Source organism: Nicotiana attenuata, chromosome 3, assembly GCF_001879085.1.
Source record: "Nicotiana attenuata strain UT chromosome 3, NIATTr2, whole genome shotgun sequence".
NCBI classification, from domain to species: Eukaryota; Viridiplantae; Streptophyta; class Magnoliopsida; order Solanales; family Solanaceae; genus Nicotiana; species Nicotiana attenuata.
This window is the reverse complement of record NC_031991.1, coordinates 59,237,608-59,258,673: the sequence shown is the minus strand read 5'-3', so window position 1 is coordinate 59,258,673 and position 21,066 is coordinate 59,237,608. Positions and strand designations below refer to the sequence as shown.

Genomic DNA, 21,066 nt, shown 5'->3' with positions numbered 1-21,066 from the left:
ACCGATATAATTGGTTTGGTTTGGTTTTGATAGAAACCGAACCAACCCGGTCCATGTACACCCCTAGTCACTAGGATCTAAGGTTTGTTTTATTATATACACCCAGCATCTCTCTCTTTTTTTTTTTTTTTTTGGATATGAGATTTGACTTGGGTGTTACATCCACCACCTTTCGTAAAGATTCAACATTGTCGTAAGATGTGACATACACCTAAACTTCGTTGAGATTTTTCCCTACCGTCTCTCTTAACAATGTGAGATTTGCTTAAAACTCAGCTTTCAGTTGAGAGTTGCCCAACCATCACCTAAGGTTGTATGAGTGGTTCTGATATCATATGTAGCTTCCTAGCCTACAAGGCATCATCTTTATCGTATTTTTGCCGATGTAAAATTTATACAGAGTGTTACGTTAATGACCACCAGGGGTTCAATTATTCGTTATAAAATCAAATCTTCCTTGCTAAGAAATTGGAGGCAAGGTTGAATATTACCACATAACTACTGTGGAGTAGGTGAGGTCGGAATGTACATACCAGTTTCGTTCTCTGTCAACTTGATCAAATTCAATGCTCTTGTCAAGAATCCGATTATCACCCTTGGCAGTCCTGTAGCGGGATAGGGATATCCACATCTGGTTGTGAACTATTCTCCAGAGTAGATATGGGAGTATAACTATGTATGTAATGTCCCTCTGACTTTCATCTTTGCCCATGAAGAATGAGTATATGCTATGACCCACAAATGGTGCCAAAAGCAAGTACTTCATCCCAACAAATTATTTCAAGAAAAAAAGAGTAGAGAGTTTAGCAAGTCTAGCTATAACTTCCTGATTCAGCACAGAATCGTTTTAGAAGGAAGAAAAGAAAACAAAGGTTTAGGCATTAAAGTGTAAACTCAGGGTGTGTTTGGTATGAGGTATAAGAAGGTATAAGGGTGGTATAAAAATTTAATACCAGGTATATTTTTATACCACCCTAATACTCTGTTTGGTTAGCAAACCAGGTATATTTTTATACCACCCTAATACTCTGTTTGGTTAGCAAACCAGGTATAAGTTATCCCGGTGCTAATTTTAACACTGGGATAACTTATACCTTATAGAAGGTGGGGTAATTAGCACCGGTATAACTTGTACCTTCTTCTTAGAAATTATGCAATTGTCATTCTTAATATAACATACCAAACAATGAATAAACAACAATCTCAGCATAATTAATCCCAGCATAGCTTATTCCAATATAACTTATACCGGCATAACTTATACCGGTATTAAGCGTATTCCAACCAAACGACCCCTTAATTGTCAATGCCAATACTACGTAACACATATTCTGATGAAAACATTATAGTGTTACATGGAGCTAATTAGTTACTTACCTTTTACTTTTAAAAGGAAGACGACCGAAAAATGTAACTAGTTAGGGTACCATGAGCATTTTAACAAAAGAGACAGTAGACCTTTTGAAAGCAGTACATATTCAAATAAGAAAGAATATTTTCTTGTAAGTTGTCAGATTTAATTATTACTACTGCTATATTAGAAAGCACTAAAGGAAGTGGCTTTTATCCCTCTCTCTTTTATGTATTCCAACAGTAACTTCTTAAGATTACATCATTTTAAGTCTACATGCTTTCCAATATACTGTAAAAATAACTTGTTTTGACTACAAAAGAAAGAGGAAACAATAGTCTGGAATTCAAGAAAGCGTACCTTGAAGTTTCCAAGGCGTGCCCATGGCCAGTCTGTGAGAATGCCAGGTTTAGTAGCCATTCTTTTGTTACTTCACCACAAACTGGTAAAACTAAGTATTTGTAGCTTTGCTCAACTTGTTCTTTCCCTGTGTCCTCTTAAAAGCTTCTGCTTCCACTGCCTTATATATACTATTGAATCTTGTTATACAAGAATGCATGTACAATATTCTGCCAATGAATAATGCCCGTATAAAGTGCCCTCAGTCAATCCTAATCGGTACTCCCTCCGGTTCACAATAAGTGTCCAATTTACTTTTAGCACGCCCATTAAGAAAATGTTAAATTCTATACAAAAATACCTACTATGACTAAACTACCCCTAATTAAACATTTAATGTGAGGAGTAAGAAAACTTTTTAGGGATATGTACATAGGGGTTATTTTGTAAAAACAAATTGAATTCTTTCTTGATTACATAACTGGACACTTATTTTGAACCAAAATGAAAAAGCAAATTGGACACTTATTGTGAACCGGAGGGAGTAATAATTTAGCATGCAGGAATAAACTATACTGTATAACTACAACTATAAGTTGTATTTCATATTTAAGTGTGACATAATCTTTTCTTTTGTTGGACCGTATGACCTAGGGCTAAGCAAATACGAGTTCACCTAGCAATAGATTATGCTACATTAATTGTGTGTTTGCGTAGAAAGTTGTAAATGCGCAATAAAAGTATGACACCATGCCAATGCAGCAGTTCATGTCAAATCTTGATAGCCTCCACACTACCCCAACCCACCCACAAAATACAAATAAATGAAATCAAAGTAAAAAAGATGACTTCACCCGTTTCATTTTATTCGACGATGCTTGACTAGAAATGAAATATAAGAAGAAAAATACGTCTCGCACTTATCAAACGTACCGTTAAACTTGTAGTCCGAAACGTGTTCGAACGTTTCTATAACATAAGAGCGTGTCATCAAAGACAAAATAAGACACTTAAAGCTAAAAGAGTTTTCAGAGTTCAATTTCTTTGAAAAATAATAAAAAGTAAGAAAAAAGATAAATATATCTGGTAGATCAAGAGAAGTGACATGTTATAAATCACATATAATCAGAATTATATAGATACTGTAGAATGGAAACTATTGAGTTAATATAATATACATTTGAGCTTTTTAAAAGAAGGTGAATGAAAAGAATTGAAGGAAAAAGATAAGAGACGTGACATAACATTTTTACGAGGCATGCATATTCAATATTTTTCCACAACTGCAAGTTCGGAAAAATCAATATATTGTAACCCTTGTTCATAATTAATTGTGGACGTAACCTTTTGCTTTTCTCCAAACAGTGTGACGGTTGACCGAGGGATAAGCAACTAGTATTATATATGTCCACACCTAAGCAATAGATTATGCTACATTAATTGTGTGTTTTCGTAGCAAGTTGGAAAATGCGCATTTAATAAAAGTGTGTGAGGCCATGCCAATGCTACGAAATGATGTAATTGGTGGTGGTAGAGTAAACCCTAACACCAATAAAAAGTTACAGAAATAACACGAAAGTTGGTATATCTTAATGTTACGACCCGGATTTCCCACCCTCGGGAGTTGTGATGGCGCCTACTAATGAGAGCTAGGCAAGCCAACTTAATTAGAAATTTTATTAAACACCTATTCCTTTTTAACAATTAACAACATTAAATAAAGACGACGGAATTAAAATCATAAGCGGAAGACTTAAATGTAGATAGATGGTCAATAATACAGAAGTTCCAACACATATATCTCTACCCCGGGACTGGAGTCACATACTCACGAACATCTAAGGAGTACTACATACAAAGTATGAAAGAAACATAATCTGTTTATCTCGGGTACAATGAGATGATAGCCAAATGTGAAGATAGACGGGAGACGCCGGGCCTGCGGACGCCTGCAAGCTACCTCGGGTCTGTCTGGACTGAAGGTTCGCCCCCGTGCTAATGCTGCTGCTGCTGCTCAATACCTGGACCTGTGCAAAAATGCACAGAGTGTAGCATCAGCACAACCGACCCCATGTGCTGGTAAGTGCCTGGCCTAACCCCGGCGAAGTAGTGACGAGGCTAGACAGGACCTACCAAAAACAACCTGTGCAGGTGTATATGCATAAACAAGTACAATGAAATAACAACAGAAAATACCAGCTAAGGCAGGGAGGGGACATGCTTAGGGGAAATACAGATGAACACAATTTATCAGAAGTAAACACGAAACCACATCCGATCTCATAATCTATATAAGTGGTCGGCGTGCCACACGATCCCATTTCATAATATATATATCTAGGTGGTCGGCGTGCCACATGATCCCAGTTCATAATATATAAGTGGTCGGCATGCCACACGATCCCATTTCATAATATTTAAGTGGTCGGCGTGCCACACGATCCCATTTCATAATATATAAGTGGACGGCGTGCCACACGATCCCATATTATAGTTCAAAATATTTGACTTTGTAAAGAAGGCCTCATTAGGGGAATTCGACAACATAACACTTTAACCCGGCAAGGGTACAACTAACAGCCCAAATATCCCGGCAAGGGAGAGTACATAATAATAGTCTACACGTCCCGGCAAGGGAATAATCACAACACATCCTCTTGTAAATCACTTCTTTCTCGACTATCACATTCTTGTTCGAGCCAACGCTCTAAAATATACCAATCACAATTCTTCCTCAACCGTTCACATTATATGAAATTTATCAATTTAACCAGGTAATTGTGTCACGTCATTCGAATTAAAAACAGTTAAGACTCACGGTCATGCTAGACTCCAGTGCATAGATAACCGTCACCATGCCTATACACCGTACTCCACATTTAGCAAGTAGAAAATAACATCCTAATCCTATTCCCTCAAGCCAAAGTTAGAACAAACACTTACCTCAAATGCTCCAAACTCAACTCAATCCTCTAGTATAGCTTTACCCTTCGAATTCACCACCAAACCGCTCGAATCTAGTCACAAATTACTTGAGTGTATCAACAAAGGCTAATCTAATAAATTTGAATGCATGAAAAGTGAATTTCCCAAAGTTTGTTCAAAAATCCCCAAAATGCCCCCGGGCCCACGTGGTCAAAACCCGAGGTTCGAACCAAAACCCGACTACCCATTCCCCCATGAACTCAGATATATAAGTTATTTTGGAATCGGACCTCAAATTGAGGTCCAAAACCCCCAAATTTTGAAACCCTAGTTCTACCCTAAATTCCCAAATTCCCCCATTAAAATCTTTGTTTTGAAGTTGAAATTATGTTTAAAGATGTTAAGAAGCAAGGAAAATAAGTTAGAAATCACTTACCAATCGTTTTGAAGGAGAAGAATCGTTTGGAAAATCGCCTCTTATGTTTTGGGTTTTGAAAAAGTGCAAAATGACTGAAAATCTCAGATTTATATACTTCGCTGAAGGACTGGCGCGGACCGCGCAAAAATGTCCCGCGGCCGCGCCGAGGAAGGGAGGGAAAACGACTCTCTGAACCTATCCAGCGCGGACCGCACTGATTTGGTGCGCGGCCGCGCTGGTTGACCTAGAGTTCACTGGCCCTCTGAACCTAGCCACGCGGACCGCGCAGAAATGCACCGCGGCCGCGTGGCTTCCAGCGCGGACCGCGCAGAAATGATCGCGGCCGTGCTGGGGGCCTGCAACACCTGGACCTGCAATTTCTGATGCTTTTAAGTCTAAAACCCTCCCGGGACCCACTCAAAACTCACCCGAGCCCTCGGGGCTCCAAACCAAACATACACACAACTCCAAAATCATCCTACGGACTCATCCATGCGATCAAATCGCCAAAACAACATCGAATTATGCCTCAAGACCCATGATTTCCTTCCAATTTCCATGAAACATCAAATTTTTTTACTGTTGCTAGCTCAAAACACGTCAAATGACGTCCAAATCTAACCAAACTTCACAGCAATTGCTTAACTCATATTTAAGACTTGTGCCGGGTGTCGGAACCAAAATACGAGCCCAACAGCACAGTCTTCTAAACAAATAACACTTTCAAATTCTTTAATTATTTTCAGAAAACAATTTCACACAATAATTCATTTCTCGGACTTGGAACCTCGGAATTTGATTCCGGGCACACACCCAAGTCCCAAAGTTTCCTACGGACCCTCCGGGACTGTCGAACCACGAGCTCGGGTCCGTTTGTCCAAAACGTTGACCAAAGTCAAACTTAATCAATTAAAACATCAAGGTTTTATTATTTTTCTCACAAATTCATATTTAAAACGTTCCGGCCACGCGCCCGAACTGCGCACACAAATTCGAGGCAACCCCCAAGTGAGGTTTTCACGGCCTCTGAGATACAGAGGGAGTAGGAATATAGGTGATGACCCTTTGGGTCGTCACATTCTCCACCTCTAAAACAACCGTTCGTCCTCGAACGAACAAGAGAAAGAAGTACCTGAGTCGGGAAAAAGATAGATATAACGGCTCCGCATACCAGACTCGGACTCCCAGTTCGATGCCTCAGGAGGCTGACCTCTCCACTGAACGCGAACAGAAGGAAAACTCTTAGACCTCAACTGACGAACCTGCCGGTCCAGAATAGCTACCGGCTCCTCCTCATAAGATAAGTCCTTGTCCAACTGGACAGTACTGAAATCTAACACGTGGGTAGGATCGTCGTGATACCTCCGAAGCATGGATACATGGAAGACTGGATGCACGACTGATAAGCTAGGTGGCAACGCAAGTCTATAAGCCACCTCATCCACTCGATCAAGAATCTCAAACGGGCCGATGTACCTAGGGCTAAGCTTGCCCTTCTTCCCAAATCTCATCACGCCCTTCATAGGCGACACTCGGAGCAATACCCGCTCACCAACCATGAAAGCTACATCTCGAACCTTACGGTCTGCATAAGTCTTCTGCCTAGACTGAGCTGAACGAAGCCTCTCCTGAATGATCTTGACCTTATCTAAGGCCTCCTGAACTAAATATGTACCCAATAACCGAGCCTCTCCCGGCTCAAACCATCCGAATGGAGACCGACATCGCCTACCATACAACGCCTCATAAGGAGCCATCTGAATGCTGGACTGGTAGCTGTTGTTGTAGGCGAACTCTGCTAAAGGCAAAAACTGGTCCCACAAGCCTCCAAAATCAATGACACAAGCTCGAAGCATATCCTCCAATATCTGAATAGTCCTCTCGGACTGGCCGTCCGTCTGAGGATGGAACGCTGTGCTCAACTGAACCTGGGTGCCCAACTCCTGCTGAACTGCTCCCCAGAAGCGCGAGGTAAACTGCGTACCCCGATCTGAAATAATAGATACCGGCACCCCATGAAGGCGAACAATCTCTCGGATGTAGATCTCAGCTAACCTCTCCGATGAATAAGTGGCTGCAACAGGAATAAAATGCGCTGACTTGGTCAGCCTATCAACAATGACCCAAATAGCATCAAACTTCTTCCGAGTCATCGGAAGTCCAATAACGAAATCCATGGTAATCCTCTCCCACTTCCACTCGGGAAGCTCAATCCTCTGAAACAAACCACCAGGCCTCTGATGCTCATACTTAACCTGCTGACAGTTCAAATATCGAGCCACATATGCAACAATATCTTTCTTCATCCTACGCCACCAATAAAGCTGCCGCAAGTCCTGATACATCTTTGCGGCGCCCTGGTAAATAGAATACCGAGAACTATGGGCCTCCGCTAAGATCAACTCTCGAATCCCATCGACATTGGGCACACAAACTCGCCCCTGCAACCTCAAAACACCATCATCATCTAAGGTCACCTTCGTGGCACCTCCACGCTGCACCGTGTCTCTCAGGATACACAAATGGGGATCATCAAACTGCCGATCACGGATACGCTCCAATAATGAAGAACGAGCGACCGTACAAGCTAACACTCTGCTAGGCTCAGAAATGTCCAACCTCACAAATCGATTGGCCAGGGCCTGAATATCTAAAGCAAGCGGTCTCTGGCTGACCGGAACATAAGCAAGACTACCCATGCTGACGGACTTCCTACTCAATGCATCGACCACCACATTGGCTCTCCCCGGGTGGTACAAAATAGTAACATCATAGTCCTTCAATAGCTCCAACCACCTCCGCTGCCTCAAGTTCAACTCCTTCTGCTTGAACAAGTATTGCGGACTCTTGTGATCCGTATACACCTCACACGTCACACCATATAGGTAATGCCTCCAAATCTTCAAAGCATGAACAATGGCTGCCAACTCTAGATCATGGACTGGGTAATTCTTCTCGTGGATCTTCAACTGCCTCGAAGCATAAGCAATGACTCTGCCATCCTGCATCAATATCACACCAAGCCCAATACGGGAAGCATCACAATAAACTGTATAAGGCCTTGAGCCCGTGGGCAAAACCAATATCAGTGCCGTAGTCAGAGCTGTCTTGAGCTTCTGAAAGCTCGCCTCACACTCATCCGACCATCTGAACTGGGCACCCTTCTGGGTCAATCTGGTCATCGGGGTTGCTATGGATGAAAATCCCTCCACGAACCGGCGGTAATAACCTGCCAACCCCAAGAAACTCCGAATCTCTATAGCCGATGCTGGTCAAGGCCAGTTCTTGACTGCCTCAATCTTCTTCGGGTCCACCTGAATACCCTCTGCTGATACAACATGACCCAGAAATGCAACCGAACTCAACCAGAACTCGCACTTCAAGAACTTAGCATACAACTGACTATCCTTCAGAGTCTGAAGAACCACTCTGAGGTGCTGCTCGTGCTCCTCCTGGCTGCGGGAGTACACCAGAATATCATCAATAAAGACTATCACGAACATGTCCAAATATGGCCTGAACACTCGGTTCATCAACTCCATGAATGCTGCTGGGGCATTGGTCAACCCAAACGACATGACCAGGAACTCATAATGCCCATACCGAGTGCGGAATGCTGTCTTAGGGACATCGGATGCTCTAATCCTCAGCTGATGGTAGCTAGATCTCAAGTCTATCTTTGAAAACGCCTTTGCTTCCTGAAGCTGGTCAAACAAATCATCAATCCTCGGCAGTGGATACTTGTTCTTTATCGTCACCTTGTTCAATTGCCGGTAATCAATGCACATCCTCATCGATCCATCCTTTTTCTTCACAAATAACACTGGCGCACCCCAAGGAGAAACACTAGGCCTGATAAAACCCTTCTCTAGCAAATCTTGCAACTGGTCCTTTAACTCCTTCAACTCTGGCGGGGCCATGCGATACGGCGGAATAGAAATGGGCTGCGTGCCTGGGGCCAGATCAATACAGAAATCAATATCCCTGTCGGGCGACATACCCGGCAGGTCTGAAGGGAAAACCTCGGGGAACTCCCGAACAATAGGAACAGAATCAATAGAAGGAACCTCTGAGCTGGAATCGTGAACATACGCCAGATAAGCTAGACACCCCTTCTCGTCCATGCGTCGAGCCTTCACATATGAGATAACACTGCGGGTGGCATGACCTGGGGTCCCTCTCCACTCCAATCGGGGTAAATCTGGCAAGGCCTGGGTCACGGTCTTGGCGTGATAGTCCAAGATAGCATGAGATGGGGACAACCAATCCATCCCTAATATAACGTCGAAATCCACCATGTCTAAGAGCAATAAATCAACACGGGTCTCAAGACCCTCAAACACTACCACACAAGAACGATGAACTCGGTCGACCACTATAGAATCACCCACCGGTGTAGATACATAAACAGGAATACCCAAAGCATCACTAGGCATAGTCAGGTAGGGTGTAAAATAGGACGACACATATTAAAACGTAGACCCAGGGTCAAATAGCATTGAAGCATCCCTATCACAGACCAGAATAGTACTTATAATGACTGCATCTGAAGACTCAGCCTCTGGCCTGGCTGGAAGAGCATAACACCAGGGCTGGGCCCCACTTCCCTGAACCATATCTCTGGGACGATCGGCTACTGGCTGGCCTCTACCTCTGGCGGTCCGAGCTCCACCTCTAGGATCTCTACCTCCACCTCTATGGCCTCTACCCCCGCCTCTAGCTGGCTGGGCGGCCTGTGGATCACCTGATGCCTGAATCATAAGACGAGGACCCTGCTGCTAAGAGCTGTCAGAAGCTCGAGGGCAGTACCTAGCAATATGTCTCGTGTCGCCACACATGTAACAAGCCCTCGGCTGCTGAGAATAGCGGAGTGGTGGTGCGCTGATGGGTGCTAATGGGGAACTGAAGAGCTGCTGATCAGAAAACTGCGGCTGAGAGCCACGACCACCTGTACCATGTGAGACCTGTAGGGCTGACTGAAAGGGCCTCGGAGGATGGCCTCTACCACAAGAGTCCCCACCTCCAGACGAGGTACCACTAAATCTACCTGCATGACGGGGCCTCTTATCTGACCCATGACCACCTCCCCGTGCAAGTGCCATCTCAACTCTGCGGGCCGCATTGACCGCCTCCTGGAAAGAAATCTCGCTACCAGCTCCCGTAGCCATCTGGAGACGGATCGGCTGAATCAATCCATCAATAAACCTCCGTACCCTCTCCCGCTCTGTGGGGAGTATAACAATAGCATGGCGTGCCAAATCAATGAACCGAGTCTCATACTGGGTGACTGTCATAGTGCCCTTCTGGAGACGCTCGAACTGCCTGCGAAGAGCATCTCGCTGAGTGACTGGGAGAAACTTCTCCAAAAACAACTGTGCAAACTGGTCCCAAGTCAGTGATGGCGACCCTGCTGGTCTGATAAACAATAGTGTCTCCACCAAGTCTTGGCAGATCCTGCTAGACGAAAAGTGGCGAAGTCGACCCCATTGGTCTCCACAATACCCAGAGTCCGGAGAATCTCATGGCAGCTGAATAAGAAGTCCTGGGGGTCCTCTGTAGGAGCACCGCTGAAGGTGGTGGTGAAGAGCTTGGAGAACCTATCAAGCCTCCATAAAGCATCTGAGGACATAGCCGCTCCATCGCCGGCCTGAGTCACAATACCTGGCTGAACCGCCACAGCTGGCTGAACCACTAGAACCTGAGCTTGGGGAGCTACCTGCTCCGGAGTACGTGTAGCAGGAGTCTGAACCCCTCCTCCAGCCTGAGAAGTGGCTGGTGCTACTGGAAGCAAACACGCTCTAGTGACGCTCTCCACAAAGCCTACCAATCTAACCAGAGCGTCCTGAAGGACTAGGGTGGCTATGAACCCCTCTGGGACCTGAGCTGGGCCCACCGGAGCTGCTGGGGCTGGAGCCTCCTCATCATAATCAACATGAGGCTCCACCTCTGGGACTGTTGCTCGGGGCTGAGCTCTGCCCCGGCCTCGACCTCGCTCTCTGCCCCTCGTAGGAGCTGCTGCTGGGGGCTCGGGCTGCTGCGCGGTAAAAGAGTAAGCACGTGTTCTCGCCATCTGTGAAAGAACAGAGTGGAAAGACAATCAGTATTTGGGGAAACAGATTCGCACGACAAGAAAGAACAGAAGTGAAGTTTTCCTAACTCTGTAGCCTCTAGAGGATAAATACAGACGTCTCCGTACCGATCCCTCAGACTCTACCGAGTTGTCTGTGAGTTGTGAGACCTATGTAACCTAGTGCTCTGATACCAACTTGTCACGACCCGGATTTTCCACCCTCAGAAATGGTGATGGCGCCTACTAATGAGAGCTAGGCAAGCCAACTTAATTAGCAATTTCATTAAACACCTATTCCTTTTTAACAATTAACAGCATTAAATAAAGACGACGGAATTAAAATCATAAGCAGAAGACCTAAATGTAGATAGATGGTCAATGATACAGAAGTTCCAACACATATATCTTTACCCCGGGACTGGAATCACATACTCACGAACATCTAAGGAGTACTACATACAAAGTATGAAAGAAACGTAATCTGTTTATCTCGGGTACAAAGAGATGACAGCCAAATGTAAGGATAGACGGGAGACGTCGGGCCTGCGGACGCCTGCAAGCTACCTCGGGTCTCTCTGGACTGAAGGTTCGCCCCCGTGCTAATGCTGCTGCTGCTGCTCAATACCTGGACCTGTGCAAAAATGCACAGAGTGTAGCATCAGCACAATCGACCCCATGTGCTGGTAAGTGCCTGGCCTAACCCCGGCGAAGTAGTGACGAGGCTAGACAGGACCTACCAAAAAAACAACCTGTGCAGGTATATATGTATAAACAAGTACAATGAAATAACAACAGAAAATACCAGCTAAGGCAGGGAGGGGACATGCTTAGGGGAAATACAGATGAACACAATTTATCAGAAGTAAACACGAAACCACATCCGATCTCACAAGCTATATAAGTGGTCGGCGTGCCACACGATCCCATTTCATAATATATATTTCTAGGTGGTCGGCGTGCCACACAATCCCAGTTCATAACATATATAAGTGGACGGCGTGCCACACGATCCCATTTCATAATATATAAGTGGTCGGCGTGCCACACGATCCCATTTCATAATATATAAGTGGTCGGCGTCCCACACGATCCCATTTCATAATACATAAGTGGTCGGCATGCCACACGATCCCATATTATAGTTCAAAATATCTGACTTTGTAAAGAAGGCCCCATTAGGGGAATCCGACAAACATAACACTTTAACCCGGCAAAGGTACAGCTAACAGCCCAAATATCCCGGCAAGGGAGAGTACACAATAATACTCTACACGTCCCGGCAAGGGAATAATCACAACACATCCTCTTGTAAATCACTTCTTTCTCGACTATCACATTCTTCTTCGAGCCAACGCTCCAAAATATACCAATCACAATTCTTCCTCAACCGTTCACATTATATGAAATTTATCAATTTAACCAGGTAATTGTATCACGTCATTCGAATTAAAAACAGTTAAGACTCACGGTCATGCTAGACTCCGGTGCATAGATAACCGTCACCATGCCTATACACCGTACTCCACATTTAGCAAGTAGCAAATAACATCCTAATCCTATTCCCTCAAGCCAAAGTTAGAACAAACACTTAACCTCAAATGCTTCCAAAGCTCTATCTTCAATCCTCTGATACATGCAGCTTTTAACCTTCGAATTCCACCAACCAAACCGCTCGAATTAGTCAAATTTTTGGTGTATCAACAAAAGGCTAATCTAATAAATTTGAATGCATGAAAGTGATTTCCAAAGTTTGTTTTTCAAAATCCCAAAATTTCCCCCGGGCCCACCGGGTCAAAACCGAGTTCGAAACAAAACCCGATACCATTCCCCATAACTCAGATATATAAGTACTTTGGAATCGACCTCAAATTGAGGTCCAAACCCCCCAAATTTTGAAACCCTAGTTCTACCCTAAATTCGCAAATTCCGACCCATTAAATCTTTTGTTTTTGAGTTGAATTATGCTTCTAAAGATGTTAAGTAAGCAAAGGAAAATAAGTAGTAAAATTCACTTACCAATGCGTTTTGAAAGCTGGAAGAATCGTTGGATAAATCGCCTCTTATGCTTTTGGGTTTTGAAAAGTGCAAAATGATGAAAATCTCAGAATTTATATACTTTGCTGGAAGGACTGGCACGGACCGCCGCAAAAATGCCCCCGGGGGCCGCGCCGAGGAAGGGAGGGAAAACGACTCTCTGAACCTATCCAGCGCTGGACGCTGATTTTGAGCCGCCGTGGATTTGACTGACGTGCTTCCATGGTGCCTTAGGTACGCAACCTAGCCACGCGGACGCGCAGAAGATGCACCGCGGCCGTCGGTTTCCTGCGCGGGACCGCGCAGAAATGATCGCGGTCGCGCTGGGCCTGCAACACCCTGGACCTGCAAAATTTTCTGCATTGCTTTCGTAAGTTCATAAAACCGTACTCCGGGACCCACCTCAAAGGTCACCGAAGCCCATCGGGGCTCCAACCAAATCATAACACACACTCCAAAAAACATCCTAGCGGACTCATTCCGTCATGCGATTCAAATCACCAAAAACAAACAATCGAATTAGGCCTCAGACCCAATGGAATTTCCTTCCAAACTTTCCAATGAAACATCCAAATTTTACTGTTGCCTCAGCTCACAAAACACGTAAATTGAGTCAAATCTAACCAAACTTCACAGCCAATTGCTTAAACTCATATTTAAGACTTGCTGGCCGTGGCGTCGAAACCAAAATACGAGCGGCCAACAGCACAGTCTTCTAAACCAAATAAACACTTTCAAAATTCTTTAATTTTTTCAAGAAAACCAATTTCACACAATATAATTTTTTCTCGACTTGGACCTCGGAATTTTGATTCCGGGTCACGACACCAAGTCCCAAAGTTTCCTACGGAGCCTCCGGGACTGTCGAACCACGAGTCCGGGTCCCGTTTGTCTCAACGTTGACAAGTCAAAACCTTAATCAATTAAACCACTAAGGTATTTATTTTTTGTTCTCACAAATTTCATATTTAACAACGTTCCGGCCCGCGCAACGCGCAGCGGGGACTACGCACACAATATTCGAGGCAACCCCCAAGTTGAGGTTTTTTAACGGCCTCAGAGCATACAGAGTGAGTAGGAGATAACAGGTGATGACCTTTGGGATCGTCACACTCAAAAGTTAGTGTTGCTCATATTGGGGTTGTGTTTGGTATGCAAGGAAAACATTTTCTGGAAAATGTTTCCAATTTTCCATGTTCTTGGTTGGCTTAAATGTTTTGGAAAACATTTTCCTTACATCAATTCATTTCCTCCAATTGGAGGGAAATATTTTCCTTATCAAAAAGAAGGGAAAATATTTTTCCAAAAGCATCCTCTCAACTGTCTACCTCACCAACCCACCCCACCCCCTTTCCAAAAAAGGTTTTTATTTTTTTAAATTGTCAGGTTTTCCGGTTACCATCCACCCTACTACCCCTCACCCCCCCTTCCCCCCGCTAAAAAAAATGTTTTTTTTAACCTTAAATTTTTTTTTTTGCAATTTCAAATTTCTGTTTTTTCATTTTTCTGTTGCACCACCCACCCCCCACCCCCCCCGCACAATTTTTTTTACTTTTTTTTTTTGTAATTTAAAATTTTGTTTTTTTTAGTTTTAACTGTCCCCTCCCCTCCCCCAGCCCCGACCCACCCCCTCCCTCCCTCCCCCCCACCCCCCGAAAAAAAATTTAAAATATATTTTTTAGTTTTTAATTTTATTATTTAATCGATTTAAGGCTCAAAATTTTGCAAGTTCCCAATTATGAATTCAGAGGTTTAATGTGTTTGGAAGTTTACGGGTTTAGAAATTATAAAGTTTACGGGTTCGAAAAATACGCGATTTTTGCGTTAAAAAGTAAAGCTATCACTTAGTTCCTTTTAGATTGTGGTCAATTTTTAGAGACTCCGGGAAGGGGTGGGGGAGGGGAGGGGTAGGGGGAGGAGGGAGGGTGGGGAGGGGGAGGGGGAGGGGTGAGGAGAGTTGCATAAAAAATATTTTCCTAAAAAAAATTATTTTCTACTCTCTAACCAAGCAATAGAAAATATTTTCCGGAAAATGTTTTCCACTTACCAACCAAACAAGAGAAAATAAGTGATAAAACCACTCATTTTCCATGAAAACATTTTCTAGGAAAACATTTTCCTTCGTACCAAACACACCCTTGATCTATCATTTTCACGCCCAAATTAAATATTTCTTGCTAAATTCCTTATTTTATTGTGAGATTTTTATAGTTTTTTTTCCTATATAAGTTTAGTAGCAGCGTTTAATTTAACAAATGAGACATCATTGAGATTTTGAACATATGTTTATTTTTCAAATAACATATCAACTAGTAATCGGATGAACTGGTATTAGAGAGAAATTTATTCAACCGTGACGGTTTTGCAAAAGTATAATTTTAATTGAACTCAATAGGTTAATTGAAAATTTAGTACAGACTACAAAACAAATTTCCTCAGATAACTAATTGAAAATAATCATTTACACCCCTACTGAGGCACATAAATTAGCTTCTAACTGAGTGTCTTTTCAAGGGGATACGATATAGCAGTCCTTGAACACCAATTTACAAAGTTTTGATCACTACATATATTACTCTCAAATGTCAAAGGAAAAAGGAGTGTCATAAGGTAGGAATGGGGGGAGAGGGAATCTTAATTGTTGCTTTAGGACTAGTGTGTTCTAGTTCTGGTAAAAGTTGGCAGCCAAATATAGCTGACATTATATATTCTTGTGGTAAACTGCTACAACTTGTACTTGGTATGAGAAAAATACTTTGAAGAAAATAATTGATATTTGGTGTGTAGGTGTAAAAAATTATTTTAAAGGAAATTTCTTTATTAAGAAATAGGAAAAAACGACTTCAATTTTCTCATTTCTGCGCAGAAATTATTTTCTTTCACGACGATCTCAAATGTTATTTTTATATCGTTATTCCAACCAATAGAGAAAATGACAAAAATAGTTCCTTATGTTTGAAATAGGTTTAACATAGTCCTTTAAATATATACTTTTGAATAATTTTGATTCTTTAAATTTACCAAAAGAGCACTTTTCGTATTTAATCTTACTTATTCCATAGCACTAAGTATTATTTTTAGAGCATCCATTAATCATTCAAAAAAAAAAAAGTTGTTATTGGATGTTCTCTAGCTTTTTGACTGATCAAGTCTTAGCCAATGTTTGGACATATATTTGGTTGAACGTGAAAAAAAGAGTTCTTGAAGTTATGTTAAAAAATATTTTTTGAAAATTTTATTTGTGTTTTGGATATGCATTTACTTGAAAATACGTTGAAGTTTTGTGAGTGGAAGAAAAAATTTCACCCAAAAACTAGCCTAAATGAGTTTTTGAAACTTGAATTTTTTTCAAAAGCTGGTCAAATTTCATGAACAAATAATGTTTTTAATTTTTTTCTAGAAAAAGTAATTTTTTTTTATGTCTAAACAGGAGATGAAATTCGATCCTCTAGCATCTGCGTTTGAGCTTGCTTTGCCTCCCAGTCTATCGGGAGTTCATCCGTTCTTCCATGTGTCTATGCTCCGGAGATACCATGCCGACAGGTTGCATGTGTTAGATTACAACACAGTTCAGCTAGATGAGAGCTTGAGTTACTAGGAGGAGCCAGTTGCTACTGTTGACATGCAGGTTCGTCAGTTGAGGTCTGAGAAGATTTTTGCGGTAAAGGTCCAGTGGAGGGGTCAACCAGTCGAGGAGGCGACTTGGGAGATCGAGGAGGACATGCGGAGCAGATATCCTCACCTATTCAGCACTCCAGGTTTGATTCTAGACCCGTTCGAGGACGAACATTTATTTAAGAGGTGGAGAATGTATACCCGACCGGTTGTTTTGATTGTTGGATCCCCGTTTCCCTAATTAAGACTCTACGTATGTGCCTTTACTGTTTATGACTTGCGGGGATGGTTGACTTGGGTTTGGAAGGGTTCGGGTTGAAACCGGAACACTTGGTTCCTTAATAGCGGCCTAAGATGGCCAAGTTTGACTTGAGTTAATTATGATGACCCAAAAGGTCATCACTTGCTTTTAAATTGAATTCTGTGTTCCTAGGCCTTAAAATCCTCTTTTATCTTCACCTCGATTTGCATGCGCAGTCCGGGCGTGTAGCCAGAAGGCTTAAATGAGAAAATCTGTAAAAAATGATAAATTTTGACTATAAAATGAATTAATTTGACTTCGGTCAACGTTTTGGGTAAACAAACTCGGACCCATGATGTGACGGTCCCGGATGGTCCGTAGGAAAATATGAGACTTGGGCGTATGTCTGAAATCGAATTCCGAGGTCCCAAGCCCGAGAAATAAATTTTTAAAGAAAATTATTTTCTGAATTTTTTTAAAGGATTTGGAAATGAAATTTGATTAGAACATGTTGGTATCGGGCCCGTATTTTGGTTCCGGCGCTCGGTACAGGTCTTATATATGATTTTAAGATAATTCTGTGAAGTTTGGTAAGAAACGGAATCCGTTTGACGTGATTCGAGCCTTAAATGCAAAAGTTGATGTTTAAGAAGTTTTGAAATATTTCATTGATTTTGAGGTTTAATTCGTTGTTTGAGAGGTTATTTTGGCGATTTGATCGCATGGATGAGTTCATATGATGTTTTTAGGTTAGTACTCATGTTTGGTTTGGAGCCCCGAGGGCTCGGGTGAGTTTCGGGTAGGATCCAGGGTGTTTAAACTTAGGAAAAATACTGCTGTTGCACCAACTCTGGTGTAACCGCACTTGCGGTTCTTGGGCCGCAGATGTGGACTCGCAGGTGCGAGAAGTGAATCGCAGGTGCGGTCCAGCCTTCGCAGATGCGGGCAAAATTCCGCAGAAGCGGTTCCATAGGAGCGGATTTCCCCCTCGCAGATGTGGCCCCAGTGGGCCAAGTCATTTCCGCAGAAGCGATTATCTTTTCGTACGTGCGGTTGCGAAGATGTGACCCACGAGTCGCAGATGCGGAAGTCGGGCAGTGAGTCTTTTAAAACATAACTTCAGCGATTTTTGTTTCAAACTTTCATAAATATAGAAGAACTAGGGCGATTTTCTCAAGAGATTTTCTTTCCAAATCACAAGTAAGTATTCATTAACTGATTTCTTTCAACTATCTAATGTTTTTCATCAACTTTTATCAATAATGCTAGGGTTTTAATGGTAGAAAATTGAGGAATTGGGTAGAGTTAGGGCTTTTTGGTTATTTGGTAATTTGACCTCGTTTTGGGGTCGGATTTCAAAACAAATTACATATTCGGGCTCGTGGGTGAATGGGTGATCGGGTTTTGGTCCGAACCTCGTGTTTTGACCAAGCGGGCCCGGGGTCAATTTTGGGATTTTTGGAAAGAATGATTGGAAAGTTATAATTGAGCATTGGAATTGGATTGTTGGGCGTTTATTGATGTTATTAAGTTGATTATGTCTAGATACAATTGATTTGGAGCCGAATTCGAAGGAAAGGCGGTGTTTGAGGATTGAGTTGGCCGTGGAAGTTCGAGGTAAGTGTTCGGTCTAACCTTAGCTTGAGGGATTAGGAGTTGAGTCCTATTTGCTAATTGCTTCTTGTTGAGTATGATGTATAGGCATGGTGACGAGTGTCTATACGTTGATGTCGAGCATGACCGTGAGTCTTAAATTGATATTGTTGTGTTCTTATATGATACTACGGATGCTTTAATTGGTGATTCTCGATATTGAGCGAGGATTAAATTTGTTCTCGTGGGAATTACTTATGATTTGAATATTGATGTTAGCTAAGATGAATAGAGGTTGAGTTAAGATTGGTTATAGCTGATTCTCCCTTGCCGGGACGTATTTACTTTTATTGTTGATCCCTTGACGGGATAGTGTAGTTTATTGTTGATCCCTTGCCGGGACATTTGGTATGGTTGTTGCTAAAGCATATATATATATATATATATATTATATAATATATATATATATATATATATATTATATAATATATTATATAATATTATATATATATGGATCGGGTTGCACGCCGCAACAATACTAAATATGGATCGGGTTGCACGCCACAATAATATTATATTATATTGGATCCGATTGCAAGCCGCAACAATATTATATTGGATCGGGTTACACGCCGCAACAGTGGTAAATATTATATTGGATCAGGTTGTACGCCGCAACAATGGTAAATGTTAAGGGATCGGGCTGCGCGCCGCAAAAGTACTATTATTGTTTTGTTGTAGATTCTGAGTTGTTCTCTCGTATTTCTCTTAAGTTCCTGCTGGATTTGACATTATTCCCCGTAACATGTGCCCCCTCTCATTAAAATTGTTTGTTTCTGTTTATTTTTCGCTGTATATTATATAAATGCACAGGTTTATCTAAAGTCTGGTCCTAGCCTCGTCACTACTTCGCCGGGGTTAGGCCATGCACTTACCAGCACATGGGGTCGGTTGTGCTGATACTACACTCTGTACTATGTGCAGATACCGGAGCAGCATTTGGGCAGTAGCACTCGGGAAGCCAGCTTTCAGTCCAGTCAGAGAGCCCGAGGTAGTCCTGCAGGCGTCCGCAGGCCCGACGCTCTCTTCTATCTATGATTATGTTCTGTTTTCGCTTGTTTCCGAGACAGACTGTATTTCCTTTTTCAGACATTGTATGTAGCACTCATAGACAGTCCGTGGTTATTGTGACACCGGTTTCTGGGTAGAGGCATATATTGGCATTTCTGTACTGATTTTAGTATTTAATTTGACTAAGTCTTCCGCTTGATTTCATCTTCCGCAATTATTTTAATGTTGATCACCTGTATATTTTAAGTTGTTAAAGAGGATTAAAGTGAATGAATTAAGATTTCTACATTTCGTGGCTTGCCTAGCTTCTACGAGTAGGCGCCATCACGACCCCCGAGGGTGGGAAATCCGGATCGTGACAAGTTGGTATCAGAGCTCTAGGTTACATAGGTCTCACAATTCACGGACAAGCTTAGTAGAGTCTGAGGGATCGGTACGGAGACGTCAGTATTATCCCCAGAGGCTACCGAGTTAGGAAAACTTCACATTTGTTCTTTCTTGTCGTGCGGTTTGGTTTCTCAATGCTAATTAAATTCTACTCTGTTCTTTCGCAGATGGCGAGAACACGCGCTTCCTCATCTACCGATCAGCAGCCCGCGCCCCCAGCAGCAGCTCCCACGAGCGGCAAAGGGCGAGGCCGAGGCAGGGGCAGAGCTCAGCCCAGAGTAGCAGCACCGGCGACAGAGCCTCAGGTTGATTTTGAGGATGAGGTTCCGGTCCCAACGGTTCTAGTGGGCGCAACTCAGGTCCCAGAGGTGTTTATTGCTACCCCAGTTCTTCAGGATGCTCTGGTCAGTCTAGGCCTTTATTATGCTTTGCACTATTTGAACTCAACTTGTTAGTTTAATTGCTTGTATTAGTAATTAAAACTTGGTTAAAGATTATGTTAAATCGAGATTCATTACTTAGGGAGTTGGAGGAAATGTTTAATTATTGATGGAAATTATATCCTTTCATGGGCTTACCTCGGAGTTGTAAATATGAAATTTGAAATCCGAAAAGTTTCCCTATTCTTGTGAATCGGGCCGAACGCCTCGACAATTACATATATATATATATATATATATATATATATATATATATATATATATATATACACACATACATACATATATTATGGGATGCATCCATGGATCGGACCGTACGACCTCGGTATAACTCGTGCGTGTTGTCACCCAGAGTCCGATTTCACTTGATATGTCTGTCATGACTTGGGGATTTATAATACATGTTAAGCCCTTATTTGTTGAGATTAATATGTGATATTTGAGGACTTTAAATTGTTATTTCGGTAAATGATCATTTAATTATTGCCTCCTATTTCATTATTGTTGTTGCATTTCATGCCTATTAAATAATCTTGTACATTATGTATATTGCCCATTAGTAAGTGTCGAAATCGACCCCTC

General features: G+C 42.4%; 2 protein-coding genes across 2 annotated transcripts; both read right to left on the bottom strand.

Moving 5' to 3' along the window:
• On the bottom strand, positions 117–2,029 carry LOC109223844 (protein ECERIFERUM 1-like). The gene is made up of 2 exons (XM_019388291.1): positions 1,712–2,029; positions 117–760 (listed from the first exon to the last, which is right to left on the bottom strand). Exons 1-2 carry the CDS (start codon positions 1,769–1,771, stop codon positions 488–490), a joined length of 333 nt encoding a protein of 110 aa, XP_019243836.1. The 5' UTR covers positions 1,772–2,029; the 3' UTR covers positions 117–487.
• Positions 8,402–8,821, bottom strand: LOC109224733 (RNA-directed DNA polymerase homolog; the record flags this gene model as incomplete). The annotated part of the gene is made up of 1 exon (XM_019389258.1): positions 8,402–8,821. A coding segment is annotated over exon 1 (420 nt), but the record flags the coding sequence as incomplete, so codon positions are not given.

Coding starts and splice junctions, on each gene's coding strand:
- LOC109223844 (XM_019388291.1), bottom strand. CDS start 1,771: ATGGCTACTAAACCTGGCATTCTCACAGACTGGCCATGGGCACGCCTT. Junction 761..1,711: donor CACGCCTTGGAAACTTCAAG/GTACGCTTTCTT, acceptor GTTGGGATGAAG/TACTTGCTTTTGGCACCATT.